Source organism: Canis lupus, chromosome 22, assembly GCF_048164855.1.
Source record: "Canis lupus baileyi chromosome 22, mCanLup2.hap1, whole genome shotgun sequence".
NCBI classification, from domain to species: Eukaryota; Metazoa; Chordata; class Mammalia; order Carnivora; family Canidae; genus Canis; species Canis lupus.
Genome location: NC_132859.1, coordinates 49,028,645 through 49,040,726, shown reverse-complemented (window position 1 = coordinate 49,040,726; position 12,082 = coordinate 49,028,645). Strand labels below are relative to the sequence as shown.

General features: G+C 36.3%; 1 protein-coding gene across 5 annotated transcripts in view; it reads right to left on the bottom strand.

Moving 5' to 3' along the window:
* Positions 1-12,082, bottom strand: part of FBXL2 (F-box and leucine rich repeat protein 2) — a 108,447-nt gene that overhangs the window by 82,984 nt on the left and 13,381 nt on the right. For 3 of the 5 annotated variants that reach the window (XM_072793506.1, XM_072793507.1, XM_072793510.1), the window contains exons 2-3: positions 1,608-1,669; positions 1,375-1,468 (exon numbers count right to left, since the gene is read on the bottom strand). In XM_072793506.1, coding sequence (XP_072649607.1) covers positions 1,375-1,468; positions 1,608-1,669 — 156 coding nt within the window. The remainder of the gene's footprint in view (positions 1-1,374; positions 1,469-1,607; positions 1,670-12,082) is intronic. The other 2 variants (XM_072793508.1, XM_072793509.1) reach the window with 1 other exon arrangement.

Sequence of the window (12,082 nt, the reverse complement as noted above, 5' to 3'; positions counted from 1 at the left end):
AGTAGCTCTGAGTCGCAGATAGCAGTATTATTTATGGGAAGAGTGGAGTTTAATTACACCCCAGTGCTGAATGACTAATAATGGTAGATCCTCCAGAGTAAGAATGACATGTTCATGTTACAGCTTGATGTCTATTGTAGAGACATCAAATGTTCCGACCAAGAATGAACCACTGCACGACTCCAGAGAATACCGCGCACTTTGTCATCTGTTGTGGATGGCATCCCCTCCAATTGTGCAGTAACAGACTGCCCATCCTAACCCAGCCATGTGGGTTCTAACTGCTCTCTATGCTTGATCAAGACCTCCTAGGTTTATATGAAAAACATAGTATTCCTTTCTTGTTACCACTTTCTTAACTTTAAAAGGATCTAAAAGGCCAAAGAATATTCTCTCTTATCCAAATAAGTATTTGTTTTACTGAAATATGGTTGCTGTATTTTTCATACGATCCTGTCATGACATAATTTTCTTTTTAATTAACTGAGTAAAATTAGTTTATGGCAACAATATCAAACAATACCTGATGACTAATGGGACACCTCTGAAGCCCCTCAAATGTGATCACTACCACAAAGAAGCTAAGGGAATGGAGTCATCTGGTCAATTACTTACTGTATGTCAGCCATTTCCCAAAACTTTTTCCATAGAATGTGGAATTAATATGGAATATTAATTAATATGGAATATTAAAAGGGTTCCATGGTCAGTAAGTTTGAATTGTCACAACTATCCATCTGGGAGTATCATCATGCAAACTAGCCTATCGAGGTCCTGAGAAGTCATGCAGTAAAGAAATTGGTTTCATTATCCCAGTGCTTCCCATCATTATTTGATCACAAAACTTGTATTTTGTTTGGTTTTGCAGAATTATCAGTGATATGAGAAGAGTTTGGGAAATGCCACGCAAAGATTGCCATGTATACATGTATTAAATTACTTGTAAATAATTAAAATCTAACATCCAAAACTAAAATTGGATTTCTCTGATGATTGCAGAGTACTAGAAGAAACTGTAGTGTCTCAGGATCAACAAACATTGGTTGATAGGTTTATTTGGTAAAATGACAAGCAAGATACTATTTACTGTATATTCAGTGATGCCAGAAACACAGGACAAAAATCATGTTTTATAGTACTCACTGCCACTGAGCAGATAATTCTCACAAAATGGATAAAAATATATCAATATTTAGACTGAGCATTTCAACTTCTCAGTAAGAACATATAACTGTACTTATTTTAAAAGTGATTTATCAGAAAACATCTAAATGTCTGGGACTTCAGGAGCTCAATATCCTGTTATTGACTACATTGAGAATATCTACTGATACCAAAACAATGGCACCTACTGTAGATTATTACAATACTTACCACATTACAAAAAGAATCCAGACCAATGCTATGTACATACTTAGTACATTCTGGATTAGACCAAGTAAAATTTAACAACAAGCTGAACAGCATTCTATAAAACAAAAACAAAAAGTCAGTTAGGCTAATTCTGTCTGTTTTTCTATGCTATGGACTCATAGTGAGAAAGAAGATTGTCTTGGAACATGATGACTGAATCAAATCTGAATTCAATAGAGTTTATCTACATTTACCTTAAGAGAAGTTCTTTGGGTAACTTTTTGTTAATAAGGCCTTCATCATTATTTGAGAAAACCTAAAAGAAAAAAAACAAGGACATTGTTAAAGTGTTCCTCAACTAAAAAAAAAAAAAAAGTTACATGATCATAACACCCCCAATTACTGTCCTACATATATGATACTAATTTCATTAAGCCACCACAATATTGAAGTGGTGGATTTAATGGATATAAAAAGAGTTCATACCCCATCACCCTTTCATAAAAATGCAACACATCAATTTCTATGCTACAGTGTATTAGAAGTTCTAGTTAAGGCTATTAGGCCAGAAAAATAAATGGCATCCTGATTGGAAAGGAAGAAGTAAACTGCTTCTATTCACAGATAACTTGATCCTGTATACAGAAAATTCTCAAGAAATCCATAAAAAACCATTAGAAGTATCAAAGAATTCAGTGACATAATATACAAATATGCAATAAATTTATATGAAAATAAATTGTATTTCTGTACGTTAGCAATGAACAACCTGAAAATAAAATTAAAACAATCTCATTCATGGGGCACTTGAGTGGCTCAGCCACTTGAAAAACCGACTCTTGATTTCAGTTCAGGTCATGATCTTGGGGTCCTGGGATCGAGCTCTGTGTCAGCAGGAAGTCTGCTTGGAGATTCTCTCTTTCCCTCTCCCCCTGTCTCTCCCCCTATTTTCATTCTCTGTCTCCCTAAGATAAATAAATAAATCTTTTTAAAAAATCTTATTTACAACAGAAAAAGAATAAAATATTTAGGAATAAATTTAAAGAAATGTAAGACATATATTGAGAACTCACACAAAAAAAATTTTGAAAGAAACTAAAGAAAACAAATTGAAACGCATCTCATGTCCACAAATTTGAAGATTTAAGAGTATTAAGTTAGCAACATTTCTCACACTAATCCACAGATTTAGTGGAAATCTCCATCAAAATCCCAGGTGTCTTTTATTTTTAATTTAAGAGTTGATCCTAAAACTCATATGGAAATGCAAGGGTCTCCAAAGAACCAAAATAATCTTGACAAGAAAAACAAAGTTGGAGGACTCATACTTCCTGACTTCAAAACAGTAAGTTACAGTAATTGAAACATTATGATACTAGCATAGGATAGAAATATAGATCAATGGAATAGAATAGTCTAGAAATTACCCTTATATTTATAAGCAATCAATTTTGGGCAAGCACTAAGATAATTCAATGGGGGGAAAATAGTATTTCAACAAACGGTGTCAGGACAACTGGATGTCTACATGCAAAACAATAAAGCTGTATCCTTACCTCTCATTACATTAAAAAATTAACTCAATATGATCAAAGATCTAAAAAAAATATGAGTTAAAACTATACCCTTTAAAAGAAAACATAACCATAAACCTTGGTGATCTTGGATTGTGTAATGGTTTTGGAGCTGACACCAAAAGTACAAGTAACCAAAGAAAAAATGAATTGGTTTCATTAAAATTAAAAACCTTTGTGCTTCATAGGACATCATCAAGAAAGTGAAAGGAAAATCCATAAAATAGGAAAAAATATCTGCAAATTGCATATCTGATAAGAGAATTATATCCAGAATACATAAAGAACTCTCACAATTCAACAAACAGAAAAATAAACCAGTTAAAAAATGAGCATGAGATCTGAGTAGACATTTCTGCAAAGATGATACGCAAACAGCCAATAAGCACATAAAAATAAGCTCAACATAATTAGTCATTAGGAAAGGGCAAATCAAAATCACAATGAGATATTCCACAGCCACACAGATGGCTAAAATAAAAAGATAATAATGGCGACACTGTGGAGAAATTGGAATCCTCATATACTGGAGATTAAAATGATGCAACCACTTTGGTAACAGTCTAGTAGTTAAACATAGAGCTACCATATAAATTAGCAATTCCAACCATAGGTAGTATCTAAGAGAAATAAAAAAAAGTGTCCAAACAAAAACTTGCACATGAATGTTCACAACACTATCACTCCTAATGGCCAAAAAAGTGGACACAATCCAAATGTTCACCAGCTGATGAATGGATAATCAAAATGTGGTATATTCATACTTTGGAAAATTCAGCAATAAAAAGGAATGGAAATGGATATAACAGAAATGGCCTTGAAAGTATTACACTATATAAAAGACACATATAAAAGGCCACATATTGTATGATTCCATTTACATTAAACATCCAGAAAAGGCAAATCCATCAAGAGAGAACATAGATTAGTGGTCACCTAAGACTAGATGATAGCAGATGGGTATGGAGTTTCTTTTTAGAGTTATAAAAATGTTCTTGAATTAGATGTGATGAAGACACAACTTGGAGAATATACTAAAACACACTGGATTGTACATTTTAAGTGGATGAAATCACAGGATATGTGTAATACCTCTATCTATTTCTAGATTTTATTTTTAAGTAATCGCTACACTTGATATGGGTCTGGAACTCATAACTTTAAGATCAAGAGTCGCTCCACCAACTGAGCCAGTCAGGTGTCCCTGTAATACCTCAATTTTAAAAACAGGTTAAAAAACCCAGATATATCCTAACCCATCAAAGCAAACTGCAGAAATGGAAAGAATGCTGTAAAAAGTATCCTACATTCATTTTTAAAGTACTTTCAATGATTACGTTTAGTAGTGTGATTGCTGACAAAACTGGCTTCATCTTTGGCCCTCCATCTTGTTCTCCCCTCTGGTGTAGAGATGGTGCTACCTTAGAAAACTAGTAGACAGCCCGCTCGGGCACACAGGTGGTACCACTTAAGGTATCTAGTACAGATCCTCTAGTACCAGATGGTATCACTTTAGATAACTACCTTGTGACCACACCACCATACCCCTTGTACTATAAAAGTGTGGGTCAAGGTCCAAGTTGGGTGGAGAATGTGGTGTAGTACCCTGGATCCTCCATCTACCTGCTAGCCCAATACCCTGTCAACAAATGACTGAATAAAACTCTGTATTAATGGTATGGAGTAGATTGCTTCATTTTTCAGTGTTAAAGTGCCTTCTCAATCTGGAGGATGTATTACTGACCTTCCTCTACCTTTTAACAGTGAGATACTAACATTTTTTAAGTGTCTGTTGTATTCCAAACTCCACTTAGCACTGTGTTCATTAGATAATTTACCTTTTTCTAGTTCCTTGAAATGTAAGGTTAGGTTATTGATTTGAGGGATTTTTTCCTCAAGATTTTATTTGAGAGAAAGAACAAGAGAGCATTAGTTGTAGGAACAGGCAAGAGAGGAAGAAGCAGACTCCCTGCTAATCAGGAAGCCTGACATGGGGCCCTGAGATCTTGATCCAAGCCAAAGGCAGACGCTTAATCGACTGAGCCACACAGGTGCCTCAGATCTTTCTTCTTTTTACTGTAGGCATTTACAATAAACTTCCCTCTGATCGCTGCTTTCACTGCATCCCATGAGTTTTGATATGTTGTGTTTTCAATGCCATTTGCCTCAAATTATTTTCCTTTTTTTTTTAAGATTTTATTTATTTATTCATAAGAGACAGAGGCAGAGACACAGACAGAGGGAGAAGCAGGTTCCATGCAGGAGTTCAATGTGGGACTTGATCCCGTACTCCGGGATCACATCCTGAGCCACCCGGGCGTCCCGCCTCAAATTATTTTCTGATATCCTTTTTAATTCTTCTTTCACCCACTGGTTATTTAAGAGTGTGCCATTTAATTTCCAAGTATTTGTAAAATTTCCAGTTTTCTTTCTGTTTGTTTTTTCAATCTCTGGCTTCATTCTATTGTGATAAGAGAAGATACTTTATGTGAGGTCAATCTTTTGAAATTTATTAAACTATTTTTTGTGGCCTAACATAAGGTCTACCCTGGAAAACAGGACAGGTTCCAGAGGAACAGCAATAGGTTCCATGGGCATTTGAGAAGAATATGAATTCTGCTATTGTTCAGTGGAGTGTTCTATACATCTCCAGTAGGTCTATTTGGTTTATACTGTTGTTCAAGTCTTCTGTTTCCTTATTGAACTGCTAACTGCCATGTTACTGAAAGTACGGTATTGAGGGTGGTGGTGAATGACACCATGACAATCTTCACATACCTCAATAGCTGTCAGAAGGATAGGCTTATTTTCCGTTATAAAGATCAGTAAATCAAAATTACAAGATTGCAACTCAACATAAGGAAGAACTGGATAGCAATCAGAATAGCCTATACTAGAATGTTTTACTCTTTAAAGTGATGATGCTCCATCTACAGTGCTCCTATAGAGATGACAGAACCAGGAATGTTAAGAAAAAAATCCCTTCTTTCAGTGGGAGGTTTGAATAGAAAGCCCCTAAGAACCAAATTTAGTTTACTGCATCTATCATCCAGGTTCTGCTATGTACTTCTCTGTCACCTTGGATACGTCATTTAATTTTCCTATGCCATGATTTCCTCTTTTGTAAAATGGGAATAATAGATAACCCTGCCACAAGGGTTGCTGTGAGTTAAATGAATTCGAATATGTAAAATGCCTATAGCAGTCTTGGCAAATAGTGAGTACTCAACAAATAATAGTTATGATGATGATTGTGAAATATCTATTATTGAACTGTTTCCTTTTTAATTCTGTCAGTTTGCTGTACATATTTTGGGGCTCTGTTGTTTGGTGCATGTATGTTTATAATTATTATAACTTCTTCAAAAATTGGCCATTTATCAAAATATAATGACCATCTTTGTTTATTGTTTTAACTCAGAAGTATATTTTGTATGATATCGGTAGTATTTGCATAAAAAATCTTTTCCTATCTTTTTACTTTCAGCCTATTTATCTTTAGTCTATCAGAGGTCTCTTATAGATAGCACATAATTGGATCATGGGTTTTGGGGGTTTTAATCCATTCTGCCAGTCTGTATTAACTTGGTAAGCTTAACAGTTTTACATTTAAAGTGATTACTAATAAGGACTTACTTCTGCCATTTTGCTATTCTTGTATACTGAAGTATATCATTAGATGAATTTCAATTAGGTCAAGTTAGTTGGTAGTGATGTACACATCTTTTATATCCTTACTGATTATTTTTTTACCCAAAAATTCAATTAGTAAGAGGTGTTGCTATTTAAAACTACTGATTGTACATTTGTTTCTTTCTCCCTTTGGTCTAGTTTTGTTTCATATATTTTGAAGCTTTGTAGTTAGGTACATAAACATTTAAGATTGTTATTTATTTTCAATGAATTAACCCTTACAGCATTATGAAATGTCTTACTTTCTAGAAATTATCCTTTTTCCAAAATCTACTTTGACTGATATTAACATGGCAACACCAGCTTTCTTCTAATTTTGCATCTTTTTTATCCTTTTACTTATAATCTTTGCGTTTATATGTGTGTGTACATACTTATATTTTCAAATGTGGTTTCCATTTTTTATTTTTAAAAACATTTTTGAGTATAGTTGACACACAATGTTACAGTAGTTTTAAGTGTACAACAAAGTGATTCAACTTATCTATATGCTATGCTTTGCTCATCACAAGTGTAGCTACCATCTGTCACCATACAATGCTATTACAATACCAGTGACCACAGGGGCACCTAATTGGCACAGTTAAGTGCGTGACTCCTGGTTTCGGCTTAGGTCATGATCTCAGGCTCATGAGATTAAGCCCTGTGTTTTGCACCATGCTGAGTACAGAGTCTGCTTGGTTTCTCTTTCTCTGCCCCTCCACCCCTCTACTCTCTCTCTCTCTCTCTAAAAAATAAATAAATCTAAAAACAAAACAAAACAATAATATATAACATTCCTGAGTATACAAAAATCTTCTAGATTATCACTATAGATTCAAATTTTCTATATTTGTTGTGAAAGATGTGTTACATAGCTCTTTAAAGCAACCAAACAGTATTTCTTAGTGTTCTATCTACCTGACATTTTTTCATTTTTTGTTATTTTTAAATTTTTAAAAAAGATTTTATTTATTCATGAGAGACACACAGAAAGAGAGAGGCAGAGACATAGGCAGAGGGAGAAGCAGACTCACCTCAGGTAGCCCAATGTGGGACTTGATCCCTGAACTCTAGGATCATGCCCTGAGCCAAAAGCAGAGCTTAATCGCTGAGCTTAATCCAGGTGTCCCTTATTTTTTAATTTTAATTCCAGTATATTTATAGTGTTATATTAGTTTCAGGTGTACAATATAGTGATTCAACAATTCCTTTTTTTTTTTTTTAGACAGTGAGTGAGTGGGGACAGAGGGAGGGAGAGAAAGAATCTTAAGCAGGTTCCATGCCCAGCATAGAGCCCAACATGGGGCTCAATCTCATGACCTTGAGATCATGACCTGAGCCAAAATCAAAAGTTGGACACTTAACTGACTGAGCCACCCAGGAGCCCCTGATTTAACCAATTCATTTTTTTAAATATTATTTATTTATTTATTCACAAGAGACACAGAGAGAGAGAGAGGCAGAGACACAGACAGAGGGAGAAGCAGGCTCCATGCAGGAGCCTGACATGAGACTCAATCCCCGGTCTCCAGGATCTTAGGCTGCAGGCGGCACTAAACTGCTGCGCCATGGTGGCTGCCCACTAATTCTATATATCATTACTCAGTGTTCATGACAAATGTACTCTTAATCCCCTTCAATTATTTCACCCATTGCCCCCACTCCCCTCCCCTCTGATATGCTTTATTTTAAATGAGTACCCTCAGTTAAAGTTATTTTTTTCAGTAAGAATATTTTTTACTTGAAGCATACTTCAGAATACATGGCTCTAAAATATATATATATAAAAAATTCCATCCAAAAAAAATATATATATATACATTTTCTTCAAGTACACATAGAAGAATCCCCTTGTTAAATTACATAAAAAGAGATATAACAACTATTACAAATTTAAGAAAAGTGAAACCATACAAGTATATTTTCCAACCACAATGGTACAAAACTATAGAACAATAAACAAACTATAGTACAATAAAATAAAGCTGGAAAATACAGTGTAAATACTAAATATTTAATATGTAAATATTAAACAACACACTACTACATAAATAGGCCAAATAAGAAATCAAATGGCAAATCAAAATATGTTTCAAAAGAAAAACACAATATTTCAAAACCAATGGGATGCAGCAAAGGCAGATGTTAGAGTGAAATTTTGCTACAAATTCTTGTATTAAGCAAAAAGGTTCAAATAAAATTACACAAGAACCCAGAAAAAGAAGAAACTTAGCTGAATTTTAGTAGACAAAGGGAACAAAGAAAAATCAGAAATAAAATAGAGACCAGAAAAATAATAAAACTGAAAGTAATGACCAGTTTTCCAAAAAAATTGAAACTGCCAATGCTTTAATCACATAACCAAAAGAGACACCCAAAACAGGATAAATACAGGAAAAAAAAAAGGTCTCTCTATATATAGACTGATGTAAGTATTGCTACTCTGCCTTTCTTTTGACATTCATGTATATGATAAATATTTCTCTCCACCCTCTCACTTTCAATCTGCAGGTATCTTTAGGTTTATAATGAGTCTCTTGTAGGTAGCATATAGATAAGTCTTAGTTGTTTGTTTTTTTTTGTATCTATTCAGACACCCTATATCTTTTGATTGAAGCATTTAGTCCATTTATATTCAAAGTAATTATTGATAGATATATATTTATTGCCATTTTATTACTTGTTTTGTTGTTGTTTCTAGAGATTTTCTCTGATCCTTTCCTGTCTTTGTTACTTCCGGTCTCTCCTTTTCACTCAAAGAGTCCCCTTTAATATTTCTTGCAGGGCTGATTTATTGGTCATGAACTCCTTTAGTTTTCGTTTAAGAAACTCTTTATCTCTCCTTTTATTCTGAAAGATAGCCATGCTGGACAGAGTATTCTTGGCTGTAGGTTCTTCCCATTCAGCACTTTGAATATATCATGCCACTCACTCCCTTCTGGCTTGCCAAGTTTCTGTTGAGAAATCTCTAGCTAGCCTTATGGGTTTTCCCTTGTGGATTAAGGACATTTCTCTTAATGCTTTTAACATTTTCTTTTATCACTGTATATTGAAAATTTAATTACAATAGGTCTTGGTCAAAACTAAGGCACTAATGCTTGTTGATTTTGATGGGTGTTCTCCTTACTTCTGGATCTGGATGTCTGTTTCCTTCCTCAGATTAGGGAAGTTTTCTGCTATTTCTTGACATAAATTTTCTGCTCTTTTTTCTTTCTTCTTCTGGGACTTTTTTTTTTTTTTTTTTTTTTGAGTAATCTCTACACCCAACATGGGTCTCAAACTCACAACCCTGAGATCAAGAGTCACATGCTTGGGGCTCCTGGGTGGTTCACTCAGTTAAGCAACTGCCTTTGGCTCAGGTCATGATCCCAAGGTCCTGGGTTCGAGCCCTGCATCAGGCTCCCTGCTCCATGGGAGCCTGCTTCTTTCTTCCTCTGTCTGCTGCTCCTTCTGCTTGTGTGCTCACTCTCTCTCTGTCAAAAAGTAAATAAAATCTTTAAAATACAAAAAAAAAAAAAAAAGTCACATGCTTCACTGAATGGGCCAGTTCTGGGACTCCTATAGTATGACTGTTAACACATTTGATGGAGTCACTAAGTTCTCTATTCTTGTTTTGCATAATTCTTTCTCTCTTTTGTTCAGCTTCATTACTTTCCATTATTGTGTTCTCTAGGTCACTAGTTCATTCCTCTTGCTTCTTCCAGGCTGCTGTTGATTGCATCAAACCTGTTCCCAATCTCATTTATTGCATTCTTTATCTTGAATTCTTTGTTAACTCTTTTATCTCTGTAGTTTCCATAAGGTCTAACTAATGTCTTCTATTCCTTCCTTAAGCCCAGTGAGTATCCTTATGATTGTTGCTTTAAATTCTCCATCAGGCATGTTATTTATATCAGTTTTGCTGATTTCTCTGGCAGATGCCTTATCTTTTTCTTTCCTTTAGGATAAATCCCTCCCATCGTGGCATTTCGTATAAATCTCTGCCTTCTTCTGTTGGAAAAGTCCATTTTATCCTCTCCTGAAAGTAATGGCTTTACAAAGAAGAGGTCATATACTGTTCAGGGCCTGGCACTTCAGCAAGTATCTGCTGTTGTGTTTTGGCTGCTCTGTCCTTCAGGCCAGTTGTCTGCAGAGGCTCTCCTTGCCTGCTCTAGGCAGTGTTTGGTCCCTGGCCTGAATGTGGTAAGCTTTAACTAGGTGTGCTCTGGTCTGCTTGTTAAATGAGACCTGATGCTACTTCTACTTCAACTGAAGCCATGCAGAACTCTCTGGTGGAGATGTGGTATGGGTAGGGGTTTGTACTGGTCTTCTGGGGGAGGGATCTGCCATGCTGGGATTGAGGCAAGCTTGAATGAGAAGGGTAGTCCTGCCGGGGTTCTGGGGTTGAGGGTGGGGATGGGGCTTGGTGTAAGTAAGTTAGTCAGCCAGTGATGGCACTGCTGGTGACCCTGTTCATGCTCTATGTTTATGAGGTGCGGGGAGGGAAATGATGCCAGCCAGCTCCCCTGTTTCTGGAGAGGAATCTCTGTGAATGTTGCCTCCCAGGAACATTCTCTAAGATAAGTGAATAATCTCCCCTCTGTGTACCCCAGGTGTTCTTCAGATCACTATTTCCACACTGTCTGTCTCCAGGTTGTTTGCCTGCCTTCTCTCCTGGAGCAAGGCAGTGCCCACACTGCTTATTCCAGGCAAGCCCACTGACCTTTAAAACTCCAGGCTTTAAACCCTGTTGGTTGCAAGAACTCACTAAATTCAGCTGCTCTCATTTTCCAGGCCAGTGCCCTTGGGGAAATGTTCTCCTTGTGCATTCCCCTGTATGTTCCTCTCTTTCTTATCCTTCTCTAAGACCACAGCTCCCTGCCCTCCACAGTACCTGTGATCCACTTCTCCCTTAAACCATGTATCTGTACTTCCTATTTTCTTTGATGTGGCATGGCCTCTTCTCTTCTTTTAGTTGTGGAGTTTGTTCTGTCAGTCTTCGGGCCAATTTCTGGGGTATTTAGGACAATTTGATAGTTACCTAGCTGGGTTCATGGGACAAGACAAGCCTAGGGTCCTACTGCCATCTTTGACCCTTCTCAGTAATATTTAAGAGTCATAGCATTCAATTTAAAAAAAGTCTTTTTTTTTTTTTAAGAATTTATTTACGCATTCATGAGAGACACACACACACACACACACACACACACAGAGGTCAGAGAGAAGCAGGCTCCCTGCTGTGAGTCCAATGCGGGACTTGATCCCAGGACCCCGGGATCACTACCTGAGACACAGGCACACACAACCACGGAGCCACCCAGGCATCCCTAAAAATAACTCTTTTTTTTTTTATTTTTATTTTTTTAATTTATTCAGAGAGAGAGAGAGAGGCAGACACACAGGCGGAGGGAGAAGCAGGCATCATGCAGGAAGCCCGATGTGGGTCTCGATCCTGGGTCTCCAGGATCACGCCCTGGGCTGCAGGCGGCGCTAAACCGCTG